Source organism: Panthera uncia, chromosome C2 (genome assembly GCF_023721935.1).
Source record: "Panthera uncia isolate 11264 chromosome C2, Puncia_PCG_1.0, whole genome shotgun sequence".
Taxonomy (NCBI): Eukaryota; Metazoa; Chordata; class Mammalia; order Carnivora; family Felidae; genus Panthera; species Panthera uncia.
Window position 1 is genome coordinate 71285939 of NC_064810.1, and position 26992 is coordinate 71312930.

Consider the following 26992-nt stretch of genomic DNA (forward strand, 5'->3'; position numbering starts at 1 on the left):
GACCAAAATATGTCTAACGTTCTATCTCAGTCCTCTTGTATTTTATCCAGTAAAATGAATTCCAGTGAGTTATAAGAAAAGACTTGGATACACAAAACACCTAACTCATCAGTTAGAAAAACCCATAGAGTGAAAAATGATATGATGGCATGCTAGAGCAGGAGAAATAAAAGCTAAAACCTCTGACCTCATGTCTACATTTCTAGAGATGAAATACAAAGATAACGAAAAAGTAACAAAAAGAGATGTGAAAGACATAAAAACTAAGTCATGTATCAGTATACACAAATGACCTGAAACAAATGGGAGAAAAATAAAATTTTAAATGGCTTTGTAGGATTAATTGCAAATAGTGTTTTTATTGAAAACTATTGTATTTATTTCTATTTTAGTGCAATAGCAACTTTTTCTCCAACTCCTAAGTAACTGTAATATAATTCTGTGGTTTCAATAGTTTTATATGTGAACTATTTTGCTTGTCTTTTCATTTGTATGCCCCTAATAAGATGAATTATGTATCCGTAGTAGCATGTATGTGTATGTATACATATACAGTACTGTTTATTTATATAAACTACATGTAAGTTTTAAGTCTATCTTTTTTTACTGACAATGGAAAAAATATTCATTTAAGATTAATCTATAATGAATAACAACACCAAGCCTTAGTCTTTGCATCTCTTTTTGGTATGTGCAACTGTAGTAAAAATCAAGTTAGTTAAATTCTTTGGGCAGTAGTCAACCTAAGAGTTAAATCATATTGTTGCCTCTGAAGAAGTTTTGATTATAACTAATATCAGTACCTACATAAAAACAATTATGACTCCCTAATCCAGTAATTCCATTTCTTTCACACATGTAAGCAAAATAAGTACAATTTATCATGTAAGAATATGAAATTATTTTAAAATTAAAACTACTGAAAGACAATTCAAGTAATCAAAAGCAACAAAGAAGCTGTTGACAGTTTATATTTATTGTGCTGCTTCTAATAAAAAAAGAGATGGCTTTAAAGAAATGTATTTTTAAAAAGCACTGGGATATGTGTATGAATTTTATTATTACTGATGTCAAATGACAAAAGCATTCTCCTTATTTTTATATGACTATTTCTTATCTTTTCATTTTTACTAAAGTTGAATGAGTATCTATTAAAATATTTTAAAATATGAATAGCTCTCAACCTCCTTTAATGCCAAATAAATATTTCACCTAAATTATTATTAATTTTCTATTTTCCCACTATTTTCAAAACTCATTTCCTCAAAAAGATTTGGTTTTATGTGTTGTTGTTTTTTTTTTTTTAATTTGGAAGATTTTTAGTGCTTGGTCATCTCTTTAAAAATTGTCAATTGACTATTTGAAAAAATATTCCTACAATTGTGTAATTTCACAAGTTTAATGCTTTTAAATTAACCCTAGATAATGTATATTTATATAATGTATATTATAGAATGTATATTTATACAAATACATATTTAATTCATTAAGTTATTTGAATAAACCATAATTTAATATAACTTTTTAAGATATAAGTATATATAGCAATAGCCAACTACTCCATTTATTCTCAAAACACTAGAAAATAAAAATATTTCAAATTATCTTCTGTTTCTGTACCATAACAATCTCCCCAGCTTATCTTATGACATACAAAAGCTAAACAAACGGGTATTTTCTTTGGTTAGACATCATAGTTTACAGGATTTAAGTCTAAAAATAAGGAGACAAGCATTATTAATTTACATTTTAATTTATGTATCAATGGTTTGTATTTTTAGAGAAGTCCCTCAACAGAATCAGAGACTATTTTGTTTGGTATTACATAAGAGCAAAAGAGAACATATTTTTTGTTTCCTCTTTCATGCTAAAGACCTACATAGATGGACTGAAAACATACATTTCTGCATATCCAAGGTTTCAGTGCAGAAGACTATATTTTTAATAACAAGAAATTTATACTAACACATTTGCAAAGTAAACGTAAACCGAAATATACTGAAAATAATTTCAACAAGTGGTATGTTACCTGGGTGGAGCTGGTGGCTACCGAGATGCAGTCAATAAAGCTGTGTCTTCGAGTGAAAAATGCAACTATCTGCTGCCAGCGTGAAGGTTCTGGCTCTGCTTGCAGTTCATCTGATGAACCCTTTTTTGCCCAGTGTTTCTGCTTTGGGCCTACTGAGCCATGGCTAGAGCTAGTATTGCCTCCTCGACTGGCGCGAGAGTATAGAAGTGTGTTGTTCCCGAAAATGTAATTCATCTCTGCAGCCCTGCAGGTGGTTGCCAAGCAGTCTTACTTCTCTACCAGCTGCTGAGTGGTGAATGATCGGTAAAAACTGCAGCTAGAATTACAGCAGCATCACTTGGAGATCAGGGAAAATAAAAACCTTGAGAAATGATGCTCATTTTCTCTGTAATTTCTTCCCATGAAAGAGCTTGTATCTTTCCTCTGTACCTGTTAGTTGTATGATGGCTGAGTTTATATTTGCAGACAAAAAAGACGGCATAAGGTTGATGTCTTTCTCATGATTATTTTTTCACCAGCGTCTGCAGGAACCAAAAGCTGTTCTTTTGTTAGCTGATAACTAGACGGAATGAAATCCAGGAAGTGAGGTCGATTAGCAGGTAAAGAAGGATGTTATAAACACTGGACTACCAAGACCCTTTGGGGCTGCCTGATTTAATGCACAGGGTGGAGAAACCCTGGATTAGCAAGTTTCAATCTCAGTCTGTAGTAAAATCCAATGGCATCTTCACTGCTCAAATTGTAAGTATGAACTGAATTTAAAATACAAAAGGATTCTCTTGCCAACAGTTCTGATTGTTTAAATAATTTTACTAAAGGAGACTCTGTCATTCACATAAATTTCCACATCAGGAAGGAGCTCACCTTAATTAGATTCTAAGTTTTTTAAAGGTACTGTCTACATTCAACTCTAAGCATCTAATAATGATAGAGAAAACTCCATTTGTAATGTGGCATGATTATTTTATGTAATGTATTGGCTCTTAATGCTTTGATAATTGAGTCTGGAGATAGAACCAAATTAATTAGCAAAATAAATATGTGGCTTCTGGAATTTTTGTGTTAAAAAATAAACTGTTAAATGATTAGCCTAACCTCGCTTATGTATCATAAACACTGATTAAAAAGTTATGAATTTTTAAAAATGCAAAAAAACTAAAAGTAAATTTTTTGTTTTATAACCAGTGAAGCATGTTTTATCCAACACTACATAAATAATACTCTGGTTCACTAAATAACATTGTCTGATTCCTAAGTAGTCATTTTCCTTTTTTCTAAAAAATTTTTAGGGTGGAATGGGGGGGGGGGGGGGAAGAGACAGACAGACAGACAGACAGGGAGGGAGGAAGGGAGAATATCTTAAGCAGGCTCCATGCTAAGCATGGAGACTAACGCTAAGGTTAGATCCCACGAGCCTGGGATCACAGCCTGAACTGAAAATCAAGAGTGGCTTAACTGACTGAGCTACCCAGGTGCCCCTAAATAGTCATTTTCTAACATCTAATACTAGGTCTCTTTCTTTCTTTTTTTAATTTCTTTTAATGCTTATTTATCTTTGACAGAGACAGACAGAGCATGAGCAGGGGAGGGGCAGAGAGAGAGGGAGACACAGAATCTGAAGCAGGCTCTGAGCTGTCAGCACGGAGCCCGACGCGGGGCTTGAACTCACACACAGTGAGATCATGACCTGAGCCAAAGTCGGACACTCAACAGACTGAGCCACCCAGGCGCCGCCCCACCAGGTCTCTTTCTCAACAGAGTAGTCCACCTCAGAATCAACTAGGATGCTGGTTAAAAATGCCGACTGGTATCCCCTCCCCACCAGAATTTTTTGGGGTAAGAGGGATATGGAAATTTTCATTTTAAAAAAGCCCCCTAAGTGACTTTTTTTTTTTAAATCAATCCTGTGTCTTTTTTTTTTTTTTTAAACGTTTATTTATTTTTGAGACAGAGAGAGACAGAGCATGAACAGGGGAGGGGCAGAGAGAGAGGGAGACACAGAATCTGAAACAGGCTCCAGGCTCTGAGCGGTCAGCACAGAGCCCGACGCGGGGCTCAAACTCACAGACCGTGAGATCATGACCTGAGCCGAAGTCGGATGCTTAACCGACCGAGCCACCCAGGCGCCCCCCTGTGTCTTTATTAATGGGAGTTAGAAAGAGACTATACTCGGCAACCAAGGGGTGAAGTAATGGGCAGAAAGGTGGGGTGGGCTCAGGCTCTGGAGATTCAAGGGCAAAGTGATGGCCTAGGAGGGGCCAAGGAGACCAACCAGTTCTTGGCAGCAGCTGAAGAGATACCCAAGGGTGAGCTTTCAGGCACTGGGGCAATCCGCTGGTTCTGCAGGGGGTGCAGGGTAAATTGGCATGGCCTAGAATTTCCCTGAGGCCACCCTGCCTGGTCTACCTAGATCATCCACTGGTCCTGATCCTGTTCATTGCCTTCTATGTCCACCTCACTGACCTCTCCATCATCAGGTGACTCATTGTAGTTATTCATCTCATCCATGTCCTGCATGTCCTCATCAACCTCTGAGTCCTCTTCACTACCCTCCTCATCTTCATCCTCCTCTTCCTCGTCGTCATAGTGCTCTGAGGCCGGCTTGCTGATAGGTACCAGATTGTCTTTCTCTGCAATGCTCTGGAGCCAGGCCTGATGCTGTTGTTCTTGCTGCTGCAGCTCTGTCTCCTCCAGGCAGGGTCAACCCAGATTAAACCACAGTGTCTCAGTCACACAGGGGAAGAGTGAGGGAGTGAGGAAAACAAGGTGGATATAGCTCCTAGACTGAGGTAAAGGGCCAGGTGAATCCAGCTTTCAGATGTATTTGGTTTTAGTTATTCGGTTAGTTTGATTAGGTGATGGGATGGAGTAGAAGGTAGCAGGGAAATAGCTCTTCCTTGTGGGAATCAGACAGACCTGGGTTTGAATCCTGGCTCCACCACTTACTAGCTGTTTGACCTCGGCCAAGTGACTTAACCTCTCTGAGCTTCAGTTTCCTCATGTCTAGTTCTAATTTTGCCCTAATTCATTTGACCAATCCTGGGCCAGCCGCTGTACTTCTGTGAACCTCAGCTTCCCGGCCTGTGTCACTGACACAACACCCATTCTTACAACCAGTAAATATGAGGCAAGAGACCGAGGCTCCAAAAGCCCCCTAAGTGACTTTTAAGCAACCTGAAGTTTGAGAACCACGGGTTCCTAAGTCTGTCCTTCTAACACTGCTATACTAGTATGTAATATGTGGTCATTTAAAAACAATAGATGAATAAAAGTACTGCTTGATAATATACTAATGATAGAATAATTTAATTTTTAGGTTGCTATAAACTCATCACAAGTCCTAACCTCAGCCATACACTTTTTCAGATGTGGACTGACAAAATCTTGCTTACTGTGTGCTTACCAGCACCAACTAAATGCAGCCTAATGGAAAGTAGTATTGGCAAACTATAACCTCCAGATCCATTGCAAACCCTAATTCAGCAAGCAAAGATACTAATACTCTACAATTCCATCTCCAAAAATACAGATACATGCCCAATAAGGGTTGAGAGTCATGTGGGACTTTTGAGACTTAAGATGCTTTGTGATAGAGATTATAGCACAAAGTTTGGTCTTCTTCCCAAGGACTCTGCAGATAGTAGCTGGCAATTTTGTGGCCCTAGACAGAATGGTTCTAACCATTTGGGGGTAGGGGAAGAGAGGAAAACACTAAGAGTAAACAGAGAACTAAGTGTAGGAAAAAAGTAAAACTTCCTTAAGAAAAAAACCAGAAAAATAACAAAAAAATAGTAGTAATATTGACCAGGTACTTAATAAACAACTAGTTAGTATGATTTCAACGAATGCTCCAGTAATTGGTTTGGCCCTAAATTACGTGCCATGATGATCCAGGTCTGATAAAAACCTGAGATGGGGAGGGAAGCACTAGAATTGATGTAGATTCTGTTATTCTGGATTGGCATGGATAAGGATTTTAAGTTTATTTATTTATTTTGAGAGAGAGAGAGAAAACACGTGCACTCACGCAAGAACAGGGGAGAGGTGGTAAGAGAGGTAGAGAGAGAGAGAGAGAGAGAGAGAGAGAGAGAGAATATCCCAAGCAGGCTCTGCACTGTCAGCACAAAGCCCGATGAGTGGCTTGAACTCATGAAACATGAAATCATGACCTGAGGCGAAATCAAGAGTTGGACGCTTAACTGACTGAGCCACCCAGGCGCCGCTGGATAGGATTTTGTACACAAATGCTTAATGCAAATTTCCTACTTACAGTGCAAACAATTATAATACAAACAATGAACAGTAAGCCATTTGTGTACATAGAATTCCTATCCTAGGGAGCCAAACAGCTCAAAAATAATCTAAAGGTGATAGGTCACACATTCCATCTCATATATCCTTTAAGTACTGGGAAAAGTACTTTTCAATGCATGGATTTTCAAATCCATTGATATTAACAAAGCAACTATGAGATTTGGAAGGGCTTCTTTATGAAACTGACCTGTTATCTAAGCTACAAAAATCTAGGATCATCTCATCCATTGCCCAGTAGTCAATACATGCATACAAAACCTATGTGTACCTAAATCACAACTGATTTCATAGGATTTGATTGGGAGATCAAAGGTGACCAATTCCTCACTGATTTCTGCTTTAGAATAGCCCTACTCATATAGCAGAGTTGAAAATAAACTCTATTCCATTAAAACAAAATTTAAGCAATCATTAGGGAACCTGGAAAGTCTATTTAAAATAATGAATTAAAAAAATACACAATGTCAAAATCACTGAATAACTATTAACATTTAAATATGATTTTAACATTCTTTTTTCTGTAGTTTACTTTTAGTCAAAAAATGATGATAATATTAACTATAATAGAACTCTAAACAATAAAGCTTAAGTAAACTGAATATATCCACTTAGCGGATTATTACATAACCTAAAATATGATTTTGAAAAACTTATGACTGTGAGAAATTTATTTCATAACATGAAATGAAAGTAAGGACCATTCAGAAATATATACAGAATAAGTAGGCCCTCAATTTGCTCACCATTCCAAGTTCAAAAAATAAACTCACAAGTCTTCAGGTATAGTAACAAAAGCAAGGATTAAATAATCTCAGTAAAAAATGTAAGAGGTTGAGAGGAAAAACAATATTAAAACTCAAAAATACTAAATAAATAAATAAATTACTAAGTAACTGCAAAGCTAATATACTGTAAATGCTACATAATAGGTATTTTCCTTACACTTTTATCTTTATGATCTGGCCTATTAAATTTCAAAATGTACAACTGTACTAAGAGAAGACTTTAAATAATTTTTTAAACAGAACAAAAAACACACAGTTCACCTACTTCTCCCATTTCCCTGTGTCTTATAACCACCAATCTTTTGTCCATATTATAACAGAGATCACTGGTTTTTGTCTTTCTCTGACTTATTAGCATAGTGCCCTCAAAGTCAAACCATGTTGTCACAAAAGGCAAAATTTCATTCTCTTTGACCACATGTACCATGTTTTCTTCAACCACTCTTCCACTGATGGATACTTAGGTTGTTTCCATATCTTGGCTACTATAAATAATGCTGCAATGAACATGGGGGTGCATGTATCTTTTTGAATTAGTGTTTTCATTTTCTTCAAATAAATACACAGAAGCAGATCTGCTGAATCATATGGTAGTTTTATTTTTAATTTTCTGATGAACTTCCATACTATTTTCTATAATGGTTTTACCAATTTGCATTCCCACCAACAGTACATGAGGGTTTCTTGCCAACACTTATTATTTCTTGTCCTTTTGTTAACAGTCATTCTAAAAGGTGTGAGGTAATATCTCACTGTGGTTTTGACTTGCATTTCCCTGATGATTAATGATGTTGGGTATCTATGTTTTCATGTACCTGTTGGCTATCCAAGGTCTTCTTCGGAAAAAATGAATATTCAGATCTTCTGGCATTTTTTAATCAGTTTTTTTTGTTTTTTTTGTTTTTTTGCTATTGAGTTGTAGGAGTTCCTTACGTATTTTGGATATGGCTCCTTATCCATTAATTATCCATGATTTGCCATTATTTTCTCCCATTCAGTAGTATGCCTTTTCATCTTGGTGGCATGGCTTCCTTTGCTGAGCAGAAAGCTTTTTAGCTTGATATAATCCCATTTAGTTTATTTTTGCTTTTGTTTCTTTTGCTTATGGTGTCATTTTCAAAAAATCATCACTGAGACCTATGTCAAGGAGATTACTGCCTATGTTTTCTTCTAGGACAAGACTAAGCTGAGAAGACTGATGACACAGATGGATTATTTGCTTAGAAAAACTCTGATCATATACCAATACCTTCTGTCTGAGCACCATCTTGTGGTCAAACTGTATGCAAACCATAAGCTTACCTTAATACATCAGGGCCATCCAAAAAAGAGAAGATAAAATTCAACAACATTTTAATATATTCCAGAGATGTGAAAACAAAACTCATTTCAAAAGGTATGCATAATATACTCAAAATGGGAAAGATTCTATTCCTGTACTAGTTTAATAGGCATATATTTGCTTATGACTATCTTTTCTGTTACCCTCACTTCTCACATTGGAAAAACTACCAACTACTGCTAGTGATTTCATTTGATACTGTTCTCAGTACTACTGGATGAAATGTATCCAGGCTAGGAGATATACTTATTTAAAATAATTACCTGCTAACACACTGTTCTATCTTCAATTTCAAGTCCTGCTTAACTATGTTTACTTTTGCACATATTGATTTGAACATAAGTTTCCTCGTCATTGACAACAAAGCCAAATATAATTCCCTCAGTGATCAGTGCAACATCCCATACCAAGCTGCCTCCATGTACCTACTGCCCTCCTTGTCACTTCATCCTGACTTAAATATATTTTGAAACAGGCTGGACTTTTATTTATTCAATTTACTGTTTACCATTTTTCCTAATTCTCAGCTCATTTTCTGTTTTAGGAATCTTGACACTGTTCTTATTATGATATACTATTATATTTATAACTGTTTAAAAAGATTCTTATACACCACAAAAATTTATCCACTATGTCTTTTTCTTCCATTTTCACCATTATACTGACAATTTCTTCCTTCAAACTGCCCAGGACTGGCAAGAAAGTTTCCCTTTCAGAGTCTTAAATCATAATTACCTTCAGGTTAAATAAGGCCTGAATAAAGTAACTTTCAATCACTATCTTATTTCATTCATTATTTCAGTAATAAGAATCAGCACCAGCACTGCAAGAACCTAATAGATTATTTCATAGCACATGTTATGGTGGCAAACCCCTCATAAGGCCACTCATCAGCTCTGGATTGAGGCCCTTCACACCTTACACTCATTTCCGAATAAGTTCCCTAAGCTACAGTATCATGAACCTTCCTGTATTTTTACCCTGATTATCACCCTGCTACTGTACTTATTTTCCCCAGTAACTGCCTTCTCCTCTGAATTGGCATCTTGTGCACACCCTTCAACACTTTATCCAAAGTCAATTTTCTTTTTTCAGACACCTCCAAACATTTAATTTTTCTCTTTATTTTCTCATGTTATATATTGTTATATCTCTCCATAAAAAATACTAATCACTGAAATCTAACAGTTACTAACATAGATGTTTAATAAATGTTAAATGTGTATTATTTAATAATCAAAACTAATATTCTAGCAGGTGATATTTTTCCAAAATCATATAATCAACTTTATTTAAAAGTTTTCAAAAATTTACACAACAGTCAATGAGAAAGTTCACTTCTGCTAGTCCTCTACTAGCTATAGGTGCACTCAATCTTACATTTAGTTTAGCAATGCCCAGGGTCAACTGTGAGGGCTTTCCACGTATTCTTTAATGTTCATCAGTTTGTTTATATTTAACTTTTAAAAAGGGGGTGGGACGCTCACTGCCCATGCCTCTATCAGAATCTGCATATATACAGAAGTAACTACCAAAACACTTACCAAGACTGAGGAGTTGAGTGTGTGCAAACCGGCTTTGCATAGTTTATAACAATCAGAATGACCAGATATTCAAAATATCAGAAACAAAGAATTATACCTACCTGGGAGAATTTTTTGACTAAAGTAATAGGTTATATTAATTCAGGCAACAGAAACTAGGCATAGACTGACAAGAACAGCATATAAAGCAGGACACAGTGCTTCCAATTCAAGTGTTCTAAAGTTATGTTATTCAGAATGAGGATAGAAGAGATTTCTTGACTTGAGATTTTTGTAAGTTAAAAATGTGTATTAAGGGGCGCCTGGGTGGCTCAGTCGGTTGGGCGTCCGACTTTGGCTCAGGTCACGATCTCGCGGTATGTGAGTTCGAGCCCCGCGTCCGGCTCTGTGCTGACTGCTCAGAGCCTGGAGCCTGTTTCAGATTCTGTGTCTCTCTCTCTCTCTGACCCTCCCCCGTTCATGCTCTGTCTCTCCCTGTCTCAAAAATAAATAAACGTTAAAAAAAAAAATTAAAAAAAAATGTGTATTAAAATTTCTAGGATAACCATTAAAGGAAGAGAAACAGATGGAAATTGGACATGAGAAAATATAACCTAATGTAAGATATGAAAGGAATAAATGTCTCCTATTGAGATAGAGAAGCTGAAGGAACTACATTTTAGAAAGGTTCCATTTCTGCTGTTTTTCTACTGGAGCCCCCATTTACTCGTGTTCGATATTTTGCACCTGAGTAAAAACCAGAGACACTAAGTTCCCACTCCAAGGAGGAAACAAGAAAGTTCACCATTCTCTGGGTTTTGTCCTAGGCCCCCCAAACACCTGATAACACCTAAGAAGAGTCAGATCCCAAACACGTTCCGGGATGTTAGCTTTTAAAAAGCCTTGGCTGACACTAGCTAGCATAAATACCCTCTACCTTTCATGATTTATAAAACAAAACCTATTACTCACCTGACATTTGCCTCTGATTAGACCCTCCGCTGGATTCCTGAAGGAACACATATCCTGGACCCCTTTACAATACAAACCCCAGGCCCCAAGCAACAAAGACACTCATTCTCCTTTCCTTTCGGAGTCTCACAGACATTCCATCTACTATTCTTTACCTGTCACTTATGCTACTCAGTAAACTCTGCTTTCACTTTCTCCAGCTCCTGTTTGATTTTTATCCTGCACAAAGCCAAGTACCCTTTTGGCTGGTCCTGCAGGAACCCCCTTCTGGATTTTTGGACCACCCTGACTGTATCAGTATGTTTAAAAATTAAGCAACATACCTCTAAATAATTCATGGGGCAAAAATAAGTAAGTAAATAAATAAATAAATAAAGGGAATGTTACAATAATAAAAAAAAATTTACATGTTAAAACTTGTGGGATACAGCTAAAGTGATATTTAAGGGAAATTTTACAAACTCAAATACTGATACTATTAACAATAAGCAACCAACTTAAGAAACTAGGGAGAAAAAAATAAACCCAAAGAAAGTAGAAGAGAAAAAAATAATCATGGTAAGAGGAGAAAGGGGAAAAGATAAAAGGAGAATTGTCTATGTCACTAATAGCCAACCGATTTTTTCTTCTTTGTATCTCTCATTTAGTCTCCCAAGGGAAGATCAGACTGCTCCTTACCAAACAAAATCTGTAATTTATATGCAGGCTATCCACACATTTATATTTATAGATGTACATGAACGTGTGTATTATGTAGGTATATGTGTGTATGAAAACAAGGAGGGTGGGGATAGCAGCACATGGGGGAAGAATACAAGATTTAAAAAGATTTTTTTTAATGTTTATTTTTATTTTTAAGAGGTGGGGGAGGGGCAGAGAGAGAGAGAGAAGGAGACACAGAATCTGAAGCAGCTCTCAGCACAGGAGCCCAATGTGGGGCTAGAATGCACAAACTGTGAGACCATGACCTGAGCTGAAGTCAGAGGCTTAACCGACTGAGCCACCCAGGTGCCCCAAGAACACAAGAGTTTTTAAAAAGAGATGAATCTTTGACAAGACCATCTTTTGGCAAGAATGATCAAGGGGGAAAAAAACAAAACAAGGCACAAGTAATTACTAGGAATGAAAAAGGAGCCACACTTAAATATGCTATAGACAAAAAAAAAAAAAAAAACAAACCTCACAGGATATTAATAATATTTTGAAATAAATATGAAATGGACAAATTCCTAGAAAAAAAATAACCTAGCAAAACTATCAATAGAAAATCTAAATGATACTACAAAGATTAAAATTTTTAACCAGTAATACAAAATCATCCCTCAAAGAAAACTATAAAACAGAAGATTTTTACTAGGAAAAAAATTATCCTTATTCACAATACATAAAATCAACAAATGATTAGTATCCAGAATATATACAGAACTTATACAAATCATTAGAAAGGACAACCCAAGACCATATAAATAGGCAAAAATCTTGAGAGTTTATGTATCACAGAAGAGAAAACCTAAATGACCGATATTTTCAACCTTATTATCAAACAGAGAAATGAACATTAAAGTTACAATGAGATACTATTCCAAGCCCAAAATATGGCAAAAATAATAACACCACGCATTGATGAGAATATGGATCATTTAAAACTCAAATATTGCTGCTGAAAAGGTAAAATATACAACCACTTGGAAAATAATCTGGTGTTACCCACGAAGATATTTATACATAACCTATGTTTTTTATAGCATGTTAATAAAAGAAAACTCTAGAGCAGTAAAAATAATCTTAGGAATATAATATTGAGCAAAAGAAGTCAAGTTGAGATTATATACAGTATACGCTACTTATATAAAATTTAAGATTGGCAAAATAAACAATATATTGATTAGAAATCTAAATATGTGGTAGAGCTTTATAAGAAACTAGGATTGTGGTTATTTCTGAGGGGAGTTAATGCCAGTATTAATGCTCTTTGTCTATAACATTTAAAATATATACTAACATTTAAAACAAATTTTTAAAATATTCCAATGAGTAATATTTGAAACATAAGTTATTTCCTTTGTGGGAATTTTTAGGCTTAGAATCACTGAATAAATTCTTTTAATAAAATATATCTTTAAAAGTGTTTTTAGAATGCTAATAAATATTATAAAATTCTTATAACTAAGAAACCAGAAATAAGAGGTAAAAATTCTACATAAAAGAATAGTTCTTTCTGAGCATTAGCTATACAAGTAACAAAAGTAATATATAATTCATAGCAACAAAATAAAGTCATCATCTTACCTTTATTGGTGAAATATGAGAATGGGAAACAAATCCATGGACATTCTCAATTTCTGACAGGTTCTTCTCTGAGACATGAACTAGTTCCGGACCTATCACCTCATTAGTGATTTGTGGGGATATGTGCTCTTGAGGAGGTGTATCTTCATCCTGATACCGGTATTTCTGTAAAAAAAATTATTAAATATGAAAAAGCCCTGAAAGGCAAAGTGAGTTCAATTTGAATCATGGTTTCATAACTAACCAAATACTCAATAATATTTAACTGTATGAAAAGTGTACTGTATGGTTTAATGCAGAAAGTCTGAGAGAAATAGGCCTCCATTTTAAAGTCATTCCAAATTTTAATAAAATTATTTGATTGAAAATAATTCAGATTCTGGGGCGCCTGGGTGGCTCAGTTGGTTAAGTGTCCGACTTCAGCTCAGGTCACGATCTCACAAACCGTGAGTTCGAGCCCCGCGTCGGGCTCTGGGCTGATGGCTCAGAGTCTGGAGCCTGCTTCCGATTCTGTGTCTCCCTCTCTGTCTGCCCCTCCCCCGTTCATGCTCTGTCTCTCTCTCTCTGTCTCAAAAATAAACGTAAAAAAAAAAAAAAAAAAAAATTCAGATTCTGGGAAGATGGGTGAATAGGAAGCACAAAGAATTTGTCTTTCCACTTAGACAACAATTACACATGCAGAAACTGTCTGATGTAACTATTCTGGAACTCTGGAATCTGTTGAAGTCTTGCAACTACCAGGGGAAAACATGGGATGGTAAACTGTGATTAATTTAGGTTAAATTTACCACCTCAATTCATCACAGTACTGGAAGTTGCACCCAGAGCAATTAGGCAAGAAAAAAAAATAAAAGGCACCCAAATTGGAAAGAAGAAGTAAAATGATCTCTGTCTGCAGATGATATAATGTTATATGTAGAAAACCCTAAAGACTCAGCAAAAAAGCTGTTAGAGCTAATGAATTCAGCAAAGTAGTTGGATACAAAGTCAACACAAAATTCAGTTGCGTTTCTATATATAATCTAAAAAGAAAATTACAAAAAGTTCCATTTACAATAGCATCAAAAAGAATAAAATACTTGGGAATAAACTTTACTTGTACAATGAAAACTATAAAATACTGCTGAAAGAAATTAAAGATGACAGAAAAAAAATGGAAACACATCCTGTGTTTATAGATTGGAAGACTTAGTATTATTAAGATGTCAATATTACCCAAAGCAATTTACAATCTCTGTCAAAATCCCAATGACATTTTTTTGCAGAAAGAGAAAAACCCATTCTAAAATTCATGTGGAATCTCAAGGAACCTGAACTGCCAAAATAATCATGAAAAAGAATAAAGCTGGAGGACTCACACTTCCTCATTTCAAAACTTACTATGAAGCTACAGTATTCAAAACAGTTTGGTACTGGCATAAATACAAATGTACAGACCAATGGAACAGAATAAAAGTCCAGAAGTAAACCTTCACATAAATGATCAAATTATTTTCAACAAGGGTGCCAAGACTATTCAATAGGGAAAAGATCATCTTTTCAACAAGCGGTACAAGCGGTAATTCCACCTCTAGAAACTAATCTTAGATATAACATCAGTGAATCACAAACATGTGCATTGTAAAATATATAAAAAATCCCTTTAACTATGAATTTGACTGCTGAAAGTTATTGCACAACCTCCAACATCACCACTTTAAATAACATCCTTCTATGAAATGGTAATTGCATGGAAAACAATGAGATTCACATCAATATTTGCCAGTTCATTTAGCATGATAGAAGAAATGTTTTTACATGTAAACCTCAAATTATTTTCAAAACCAGTGAAAAGAACTCTCTAACTTTATCCTGAGTAAGGCTGAAGTTATAAATATACTTTAACAAAGTTTAACATATTTTAACAGTGTTTAAATTTTTTTAACATTTATTTATTTATGACAGACAGAGAGAGAATGGGGGGGGGGGGGTAGGGCAGAGAGAAAAGGAGACATAGAATCTAAAGCAGGTCCAGGCTCTCAGCTGTCAGTCAGCACAGAGCCCAATGCAGGGCTCGAACTCACAGCCTGCAAGATCATGACCTGAGCCAAAGTCAGACGCTTAACTGACTGAGCCACCCAGGCACCCCAACACAGTTTAAATGCTCAATTGGGCAGAAACAAAATCTAAGTACTTCTATATCTTAATAGGAGATACAATTATACGGAAGGAAACTTGATTATCATCTTCTCTTTTTTTTCCTTCTCCCCAGGCTCTCCCTCATAATCATCTTTTCATACTTAACGTGTACTCCAAAACTTAATATGTACTTGGGAGAGAGTACATGCAGAAAGATGTTCACTACAGTATAGTTTGGAATGAAGAAAAATTGGAAACAAGCTTCTTATCAATAAAACAACAAAAGGTAAATAAATATTGGTACAGTCATTCTACAAAAATTATGTAGATATTAAAATGGGTAAAAATCTACTTATTTTAATAGGAAAAGCTGAAGACATGGATTAATGAATGAGAAAAGCATGTTTTGAAGCTAACAAACACAGTTTGAACATTTTAAAGCAAAGCAATTCTACACTTATGTATGTGTATGTATGTATAATCATATGTATATGCATATGCAATGTGTATATGTGTGTGTATACATATATACATATATATATATCTTCATGTGTATATGTCTCTGTGTGTATGTCTGTGAATGTGTGTATATATTGAGATGATACCATGCACATTTTCAGATCACAATGCTATGAAACTTGAAATCAACCACAGGAAAAAGTTTGGGAGACCTCCAAATACATGGAGGTTAAAGAACATCTTACTAAAGAATGAATGAGTCAACAGGCAATTAAAGAAGAAATTGAATAAAAATAATAAAAAAAAAAAAAAACACCAAAAAACCCCATACAGATCAATGAAACAAAGAGCTGGTTTTTCAAAAAAAATAAACAAAATTGATAACCCCCTAGCCAGACTTCTCAAAAAGAAAAGAGAGAGGACCCAAATAGATAAAATCATGAATGAAAATGGAATTATTACAACCAGTCCCTCAGAAATACAAGCAATTATCAGAGAATACTATGAAAAATTACATGCCAACAAACTGGACAACCTGGAAGAAATGGACACTTTCCTAGACACGTACACACTATCAAAACTCAAAAGGGAAGAAACAGAAAATTTAACAGACCTATCACTAGTGAAGAAATTGAATCAGTTACCAAAAATCTCCCAACAAACAAGAGTCCTGGACTGGATGGCTTCCCAGGGGAATTCTACCAGACATTTAAAGCAGAGTTAATACCTACCCTTCTCAAGCTGTTCCAAAAAATAGAAACGGAAGGAAAACTTCCTGACTTATTCTATGAAGCCAGCATTACCTTGATTCCCAAACCACACAGAGACCCCACAAAAAAAGGAGAATTACAGGTCAATATCCCTGATGAACATGGATGCAAAAATTCTCAACAAGATACTAGCAAATTGAATTCAACAACATATTAAAATAGTTATTCACCATGATCAAGTGGGATTCATTCCTGGGCTGTAGGGCTGGGTCGATATTTGCAAACCAATCAATGTGATACATCAATGTGAGGCTGAAGTTATAAATATACTTTAACAAAGTTAAAAGATCATATGATCATATGATCAAAAGATCATATGACGGGATCATATGATCAAAAGATCATATGACGGGATCGTATGATCAAAAGATCATATGATGGGATCGTATGATCAAAAGATCATATGACGGGATCATATGATCCCGTCAATAGATGTAGAAAAAGCATTTGACAAAATACAGCATCCCTTCTTAATAAAAACCCTCAAGAAAGTTGGGATAGAAGGAGCATACCTAAACATCATAAAAGTCATATATGAAGAGCCCATAGCTAATATCATCCTCAATGGGGAAAAACTGAGAAGTTTCCCCCTGAGATCAGGAACACAACAGGGATTTCCACTCTCACCGCTGTTGTTTAACATAATGTTGGAAGTCCTAGCATCAGCAATCAGACAACAAAATGAAATAAAGGCATCAAAATTGGCCAAGAAGAAGTTAAACTTTCACTTTTTGCAGAAGACGTGATACTCTACACAGAAAACCCGAAAGATTCCACCAAAAGTCTGCTAGAACTGATACAAGAATTCAGCAAAGTCGCAGAGTACAAAATCAAGGTACAGAAATCGGTTGCACTTCTATACATCAATAATGAAGCAAAAGAAAGAGAAATCAAGAAATTGATCCCATTTATAATTGCACCAAGAACCATAAAATACCTAGGAATAAGCCTAACCAAAGATATAAAAGATCTGTATGCTGAAAACTATAGAAAACTTATGAAGGAAATTGAAGAAGACACAAAGAAACAGAAAAACATTCCATGCTCACGGATTGGAAGAATAAATATTGTTAAAATGTCAATACTACCCAAAGCAATCTACACATTCAATGCAATCCCAATCAAAATTGCACCAGCATTCTTCTCCAAGCTAGAACAAACAATCCTAAAATTTGTATGGAACCACAAAAGACCCCAAATAGCCAAAGTAATATTGAAAAAGAAAACCACAGCAGGAGGCATCACAATCCTAGACTTTAGCTTCTACTACAAAGCTGTAATAATCAAGAAAGCATGGTATTGGCACAAAAACAGACACATAGACCAATGGAATAGAGAACTCAGAATTGGACCCACAAATGTATGGCCAACTAATCTCTGACAAAGCAGGAAAGAGTATCCAATGGAAAAAAGACCATCTCTTTAGCAAATGATGCTGGGAGAACTGGACAGCAACATGCAGAAGAATGAAACTAGACCACTTTCTTATATCACACACAAAAATAAAATGGATGAAAGACCTAAACATGAGACAGGAAACCATCAAAACCCTAGAGGAGAAATCAGGCAACAACCTCTTTGACCCCAGCCACAGCAATTTCTTGCTCGACACATCTCCAAAGGCAAGGGAATTAAAAGCAAAAATGAACTACTGGGACCTCATCCAAATAAAAACTTCTGCACTGCAAAGGAAACAATCAACAAAACTAAAAGGCAACCGACAGAATGGGAGATATTTGCAAATGACATATTGGATAAAGGGTTAGTATCCAAAAATCTATAAAGAACTTACCAAACTCAACACCCAAAAAATAAATAATCCAGTGAAGAAATGGGCAGAGACATGAATAGACACTTTTCCAAAGAAGACATCCAGATGGCCAACAGACATGTGAAAAGATGCTCAACATCACTCACTATCAGGGAAGTACAAACCAAAACCACACTGAGATACCACCTCACACCAGTCAGAGTGGCTAAAGTTAACAACTTAGGAAACAACAGATGCTGGCGAGGATGTGGAGAAACAGGAACCCTCTTGCACTGTTGGTGGGAATGCAAGCTGGTTACAGCTGCTCTGGAAAACATTGTGGAGGTTCCTCAAAAAATTAAAAATAGAACTACCCTATGACCCAGCAACAGCACTACTAGGAATTTATCCAAGCATACAGGAGTGCTGATTCATAGGGCATATGTACACCAATGTTTATAGCAGCGCTTTCAATAATAGCCAAATTATGGAAAGAGTCTAAATGTCCATCAACTGACGAACGGATAAAGAAGATGTGGTTGATATATACAATGGAATACTACTTGGCAATGAGAAAGAATGACATCATGTCATTTGCAGCAATGTGTATAGAACTGGAAGGTATTATGCTAAGTAAAATAAGTCAGTCAGAGAAAGACAGGTATCATATGTTTTCACTCATATGTGATCTTGAGAAACTTAACAGAAGACCATGGGGGAAGGGAAGGGTTTGAAAAAAACACAAACAGAGAAGGAGGGAGGCAAACCATAGGAGACTCTTAAATACAGAGAACAAACTGAGGGTGGATGGGGAGGTGGGGGAGAGAGGAAAACAGGTAATGGGCATTGAGGAGGGCACTTGTTGGGATGAGCACTAGGTGTTGTATATAAGCGATGAACCACAAGAATCTACCCGCAAAAGCAAGAGCACACTTTACACACTGTATGTTAGCCAATTTGACAAATTATATTAAAAATAAAAAATACATTAAAAAATAATAAACTGGGGTTTCCCAGTAAAAATCACTCTATACTCATGGAACCATTCAATGTGGTCCTCTGGCTTCTGTATTTCCTGCAAAGTGGCAGCTAAATGCAATAACCTGATCAGTCTCATGTTTAATCCTTTTGGCAAGACTACAGTTGGTACTGTGTCCTCTTATTAAGAAGCACATAATGTCTGGTTATGTCTTTTTGTGATGTTAGCAGGCCTTGATATTCAATGCCTAAATCAATTCATTCACTGGGGGCTGCAAAATGGTAACAATCTAATTCTACTATTTCATTTTCATGTATTAAATGGTATACATATATAAAAAATATTTCCCTTCACCTACTACTTAGTTACCTATTGGTATGGTTCACACATGAACTTACCAGTTTTAAAGACAGATTAAAAAAAATAAAACTGGTTCCCTATCACCCTCTTAAAGCAATGAAGAGGTTTTTAGATATTATTGAATGCACTACTGGTCAAAATCGCATTTGGCTTTTTTTCAGCAAATGACAGGCTGATCCTAATATTCAGATGGGGTTGCATAAGACCCAGAATAGTTAAAACAATCTTTACACAGAAAAGCAAAGTAGAGGACCCACGCATCCCCATTTCAAGACAATCTACAAAGCTATATTAGTCAAGATGGTGATACTGGTGTAAGGATAGACATGTATCAAGGGAGCAGAATTAAAAGTGGAGAAACATACCACTATGTTTATAGTCAACATGGGTGCCAAGAGAATTTAATGGGGGAAAGAACAGTCGTTTCAACAAATGATGCTGAAACAACTGGAAGGAAAGTAATTAAATAAGACCTCTAACACTATGTACAAAAACTAATTCAAAATGGATCAAGACCTAAATATAAGAGCTAAAACATAAAACTCCTAGAAGAAAACATAAGTATACATCTTTATAACCTTGGATTCGGCAATGTTTCCTACTTACAATATCTAAATCACAAGAAACCAAAGGAAAAAAAACAGGTAAATTTGATTCAATATAAATGAAAAACTTTTGTTCACCAAAGAGCACTATCAAAAAAGTGAAAACCCACAGTATGGGTGAAAATATTTGCACATCATTTTTTGGTAACACTATCTAGAATACATAGTGTATCTGATAAGTCTCCTGAATACATAATGAATCCTTACAGCTCAACAATAAAAAGACAACTCAATTTTAAAATGGGCAAAGGATTTAAACAGACACTTCTCCAAAGATATATAAATAGCCAGTAAGTACACACAAAAAAAGCTCAACCATCATTTGTTATTACAAAAATGCAAACCAAAACCACAATGAGTTATCACTTCATATCTACTAGGATGGTCATAATAAAAAAGACTGAAAATATAATACATTTTGGTAAGGATATGGAGAAATGAGAATCCTCAGTGCTGGGCAGGGAGAGGGAGGAGGAATAAAATAGTATAGCCATTCCAGAAAACAGTTTGGCAATTCCTCAAAAGGTAAAAAGAGTTACCATGTGACTGAGTAATTTCACTCTTACTATACTATCCAAGAGAACTGCAAAGGTGCACCCACACAAAAACTTGTACACCAATATTCATAGTATTATTATTCATAACAGCCCCAAAGTGGAAACAACCCAAATGTCTATCAATTTATAAATGGATAAACAAAATGTGGTATATTCATACAATGGAATATTATTCATATTTACATATCCTACAACATGAAACTTTGAAAGTACACTAAGTGAAAAAAGCTGGAAACAAAAACCATAGGCTGTATAACTCCGTTTATATGAGACGTTCAGAATAGGCAAGTTCATAGAACTTGATAAGTGATTTTCAAAGACTGGGAGAGGATGAAATAGGAACAAACTGCTGGTAGGTACAGAGTTTTTTTTTTCGGTGATGAAAATGTTCTGAAGTTAGTAATGATGGCTATACAACCTTGTGCACAAAACTATACACTTTAAAGGGGTGAATGTTATGGTATGTGAATAGATTAATTTTAAAACTATTATTAAAATGTCATCAGGGGCACCTGGGTGGCTCAGTCATTTAAGCATCTGACGTCGGCTCTGGTCAGGATCTTGTGGTTTGTGATTTTGAGCCCCACAATCAGGCTCCACGCTGACAGTGCGGAGCCTGCTTGGAATTCTTTCTCCTTCTCTCTCCAGCCCTCTATCACTTGCTCTCTGTCTCTCAAAATATATAAACTTTAAAATAAAATGTTATTATAAATGGATGGATTACACCTACTTGACTGGCTTTAATCCACTGCAAATATCTTTTCTTATCTCTAGCCAGTAAAAATCTCTTCTTCATCTCAGAGTTGCCTTTTAAAGAAGCTTAATACAACAAAATATAGCTACCAAAAGGAGAATTCTATTTTTTACTAATGATTGAAAACAGGGACCCTAGAGTTACAATTATTACTTGAGAAAGTATTTCCAAGTAGCTTTCCAGCCCACCATTACATTGTGTAATATTCGCCTGTATTTCTTATTATCTAAAGATTGATCTCAACCAATTACCGAAAAATGTTTAACATTAAAATTTCATATAAAACCAGTTTGCTAATACAGAAGAATGCATAAAACTGAGCCAAGCGGTCCAAGTCTAACTTACTTAACACTTGTACTAGAAAAGAATTACAAAATGGGGATGAGAAGAGCATAAAGGAGGAAGAAGATTTAAAAATGACTGTAGTAAGAACATTTCTAAGTACCCATTTAGAAATTTCCTCATTTGTTTTTATGTTTTTAAAGCTGGTATCTTTAGTATCAAACCTTCCATTGCTCTTAATCTTGATTAACAATACTGGCAACATTATTTTAATTACTGACAACTGTCACTTAAAAGCTATTTTAATTTGCAATGTAACTATGTTACTACTTCACTGCAGTTATGTATTTTCCAGAACTGTTTCTTAATAAAGTTTTCTGATAATGGAAACCATGCAGATATTCAAATCTATTAGAAAATTGACAATCGTTGAAATGAAGAAATGAAGTAAATAGTGAATAGTGAAGTAAAACACTATTTTACTAGTATAAAGTTCTTAAATTAATGTTGACCAGAATTAAACATAATTGTCAGTTTGTAAATATCTCCTTACCTACCTCTCAACCTATAAATACTTGGTCTTCCAGTAATAAACTAAAAAGAAATATTTTACACCACATACATTTTACTAGCATTGTTCCACGTACTCCCAACATACTTGTTGTAAGAAAGCAATAAATAAAACATCAACTTAAGAGCAGTGGTACAGTTTAATGTGAATTTCTAAAACAGGTGAATATTGTATGTTGAGGAATGCACAGACAGAATCACCGACAGTTTGGAACCTAATTTCCAAATTTCAATAAAAACAGAGGTGCTGGGTATGGTACTGTGGGTGTCTATAAATATGGGGATAAATAAAACTTAGACGTTGATATATATATTTTAAATGTTTCTTAAAATTCAATGGTAAAGACTTGTATAGAAAGAGAACTCAAAAAACCATTAGGAAAGAGAAGAAATTTAAAAAAGAAAGAAAAAGTTTTTTAACTAATAGAAATTAGGAAATGGCAGGAAAGAGTTAAAATACATGCAGGAAAACTATGATAAATACAAAATAAGATGAAAGAAATTAAAAATGAATGATCACAATAAATGTAAACATATTATAAGTACATTGAAATTCTATCAAGAAAATAGCTCATTCTTGCATTCCTGAGGACGATGAAAAGCTTCCAAATTCATTAGACAATCAGATTATAGAACCTTAAAAAACAAGAAACTAATCTTACTTCAAATATGAAGACAAAAATGTTCTGGAAGGAAAAACATGGTTCATGTATTCATGGCTTTTTTAACCATATGAACAGATCAAAGAAAAACCAAGTTCATGAGATCATCTCAGTGGATGCTTAAAGAACATCTAAGTATCTGCCACAATGTTAAACTCATTCCTAATAGAGTGGGGGCGATAGCTCTTATTAATATAGACATAAAAAAATCAAGAGTCAGATGCCTAGCCAACTGAGCCACCCAGGTGCCCAGCAGTCATCATATTTAGTGATGCAACATTAAAAGCATTTCTATAAAGTGAAAATCAAGGCAGTATCATTTCTTCACATTTTTCTTCCTAGCATTTCTAAATAATAAGCTAAAAGCAAAAAACAAAAAAAAAAAACAAAAAACAGATATAACTGCCTAAAACCACCCCTTAAAATTGTAAAAACAATTTCAAAGGAGTGTGAGCATTTTTTTCAGAGGAGATGTTCAGAGTTTTAATTAGTTTCTCAAAGAATTTGGGATAATTAGTTTAAGTAAGTTTGGGAGGGGCAGGGGAGTAAGGGCCAAGAACTGCTGTACTGGTTTCAAAATGACCTAGAATAATCACTTTTAGATATGTTATAGAAATGACAGAAGACTTTAAGGTGGGATAGAGAAAGTATGTGTATGTAATACTGTGTATAAGAAATTCAGTAATTCTTATGTAATGATACAAGGTATTACAAATGGCAAAAAGGTAAAATCCAATAGTCATAGTTCTAGTCCTAACTTCCACTTTGCTCTATTAAATTAGGACTATAAAGAACAGAAACCTGAATTTTTAAATGATTGGTTCTATAACAAAATAATAGAAAAAAGGCATATTTTTCTTATTTAAATTTTTTGTTTAAAATATTTTGATGTTTACTTATTTTTAAGAGAGAGAAAGAGACAGAGTGTGAAACAGAGGTGGGGCAGAGAGAGAGGAAGACACAGAATCTGAAACAGGCTCCAGGCTCTGAGCTGTCAGTACAGAGCCTGACACAGGGCTTGAACTCATGAATCATGAGATCATGACCTGACCTGAAGTCAGATGCTCAACTGACTGAGCCACCCAGATGCTCCTAAAATTTTTTGTTTTAAAGGAAACTATTTTGTAGTTTCACAGCTTATTATTCATAACAAGATCTAAACCTCCATTTCAAAAAATATTTAGAAGACTTTGCCAAAATCTGTATTATGAACTTTTGGAAACCACAGTTCTAAACTCCATAGAGATGATAGTATGACCTTTCAAAAACAGGGTTTCCAGAAAATCAAAACCAGGATATTTTAACTTCTAAAACTGATCTACAAGCTAATACCATATTTTATCCAATCCAATGCATCATCAATCATAAGGCACCCCACTTATTTGTACCCCTTTAAAAGAAAAAACCCAACAAAATTGTGAAGTGCATCAACTACAAATGCTCCGAAATTCAAAAAGGTTAAAATTAGAAAAAAGTATATCTTATAATCAATAAAATACATTAATTTAAAACTGCAGAAATGTTTTATACTTCTTCTCAAAAAGAATTATTTTCACTTTTTGGATCTTTAACAGCTAAAAATAATTATTTTCAAGAGTTAAAAGAAACTTTTAAGTTTCAAGGTCAAAATAAATGGCCTCAGAGACAAAGAAATAGGCATTTAATTTTGTCACTCAGCCTACAACCACAGCACAAAGGACTGAAAATACTGGCAACACTATACAGTTGACCCTTGAACAACACAGGTTTGAACTGCATGGGTCCACTTATATACAGTTTTGTTTTATTCTGTTTTTACAAATACAGGACAATACTGTATTTTCTCTTAAGATTTCTTTAACAGTTTTCTCTAGCTTACTTGATTATAAGAATACAACATATAATACATATACAAAACGTGTTAATAAACTGTTTATTGTTATCATTAAGGTCAAAAGTAAGCTATTAGTAGTTAAGTATTGGGGGGGGGTCAAAAGTTACACAATTTTCAACTGTGCAGAGTAATAGCACTTCTAACCACCCCCAAGTTGTTCAAGGGTCAACTGCAATTAAAATAGGGTCAGTGGGTGTCAGACCAGTATAGGTCAAAGCCCCATATACAGCTGGGCTACTTTTAAGATGGGCATAAAAGGCAATGGAATGTATCACCTGTAAATAATCATGCTGGGTTGGGAGTAAATCGCTAGGTAAAAGGCCCAGCTGCAGGTTATTTGTCTTTAATTTTCTTAAATACAGTTCAAAGAACTCCTTGCTTTCAGGGTAGCAAAAGAGCCAAGGGCTTTCTTTTCTACTCTCCAGATAAAATTATAATCCTATACCTATGGCACAGGATTTCCTAGTTTAGGAAAAATTAAGTATGGACCAAAGTGATTTCCAGATTACATTAACATCATTCTCCTATTTATCAATCTTCAATGAGATAAAAGCAATACAAAACTGCATCCAAAACACTTACTGGTTTTTTTCTTAACAATGGTTTAATATGAAACTGCAGAAATAGAAACAGAAGAATCATCTAAATATAAACATATTAGACTGGCTTAGAGCTTATTTTTCTTGCCCATGACAAAAGCTGTTTTGAGACCATCTTACTGCCAGCTCCAGACAAACTGTTTTAAAGTGGGGCTATGTTGTTAGTAAAAAAACTGCTGGTTTGGGATAGCATCTACAATATGGTTTTTCCTACTTCATCGGTTCATTAATAAAATTAACTATTACATGCATTAACTGAGAACTGGGATGAAAAAGTTAGATACAATTAAACTATTGCCTATCGTTAAACAATTCTTAGCTTTCAACCCATATGAATAGAAACCAATCTATATAACCAAGGGAAACAATTTAGCCAAAAATTGATTACTTGTAGCAGAATTGATAAATATCTCTAAGTAAACAATTCTTCCAACTATTCACCTAGTTAAAACAAATAAATTTAAAATCCCCCGGGGCGCCTGGGTGGCTCAGTCGGTTGAGCGTCCGACTTCAGCTCAGGTCACGATCTTGCAGTCCGTGGGTTCGAGCCCCGCGTCAGGCTCTGGGCCCAGAGCCTGGAGCCTGCTTCTGATTCTGTGTCTCCCTCTCTCTCTGCCCCTCCCCCGTTCATGTTCTGTCTCTCTCTGTCTCAAGAATAAATAAATGTAAAAAAATAAATAAATAAAATAAAAATAAATAAAATAAATAAATTAAATCCCTGAAACCACTGACAGCAACTGCTGAAAGGCTAAGGCCCAAGAATAGAATTACTAACTCAAAGCATTTTAAGAAAAGAATTGTGACAAGCCAAGATAAAAGATTTTCCCACACTCATCCATTTTTTATAAAAACACTTAACAAAGCAGGCATAGAAGGAACATACCTCAACATCATGAAGACCCATATATGAAAGACCCACAGCTAATATCATCCTCAATGGGGAAAAAGTGCAAGCCTTTCCCCTACAGTAAGGAATAAGGCAAAGATGTCCACTCTCACCATTACTATTTAACATAGTACCGGAAGTCTTAGCCTCAGCAGACAACAAAAAGAAATAAAAGGCATCCACATCAGCAAGGAAGAAGTCAAACTTTCACTATTTGCAGACAACATGACACCCTATGTAGAAAACCCAAAAGATTCCACCAAAAAACTCCTAGAACTAATACATTAATTCAGCAAAGTTGTAGGATATAAAATCAATGTGCAGAAATCTGTTGCATTTCTATATACCAAAAACAAAGGAGCAGAAAAAGAAATCAAGGAATCGATCCCATTTGCAAGTGCACCAAAAACAACAAGATACCTAGGAATAAACCTAACAAAGAGGTCAAAGATCTGTACTCTGAAAACTATGCCACACTTATGAAAGAAACTGAAGAGGAGATCAAAAAATGGAA

General features: G+C 35.0%; 1 protein-coding gene and 1 pseudogene across 9 annotated transcripts in view; both read right to left on the minus strand.

Annotated features, from left to right (window-relative positions):
• DLG1 (discs large MAGUK scaffold protein 1) overlaps positions 1-26992 on the minus strand; it is a 268993-nt gene that overhangs the window by 139888 nt on the left and 102113 nt on the right. For 8 of the 9 annotated variants that reach the window (XM_049628362.1, XM_049628367.1, XM_049628366.1 and 5 more), the window contains exon 5: positions 13255-13419. In XM_049628362.1, the coding sequence (XP_049484319.1) occupies positions 13255-13419 (165 nt within the window). Of the gene's footprint in view, positions 1-2029; positions 3852-13254; positions 13420-26992 lie in introns of those variants that run through there. The other variant, XM_049628369.1, reaches the window with a different exon arrangement.
• LOC125920624 (anaphase-promoting complex subunit 15-like) lies at positions 3942-5134 on the minus strand (annotated as a pseudogene).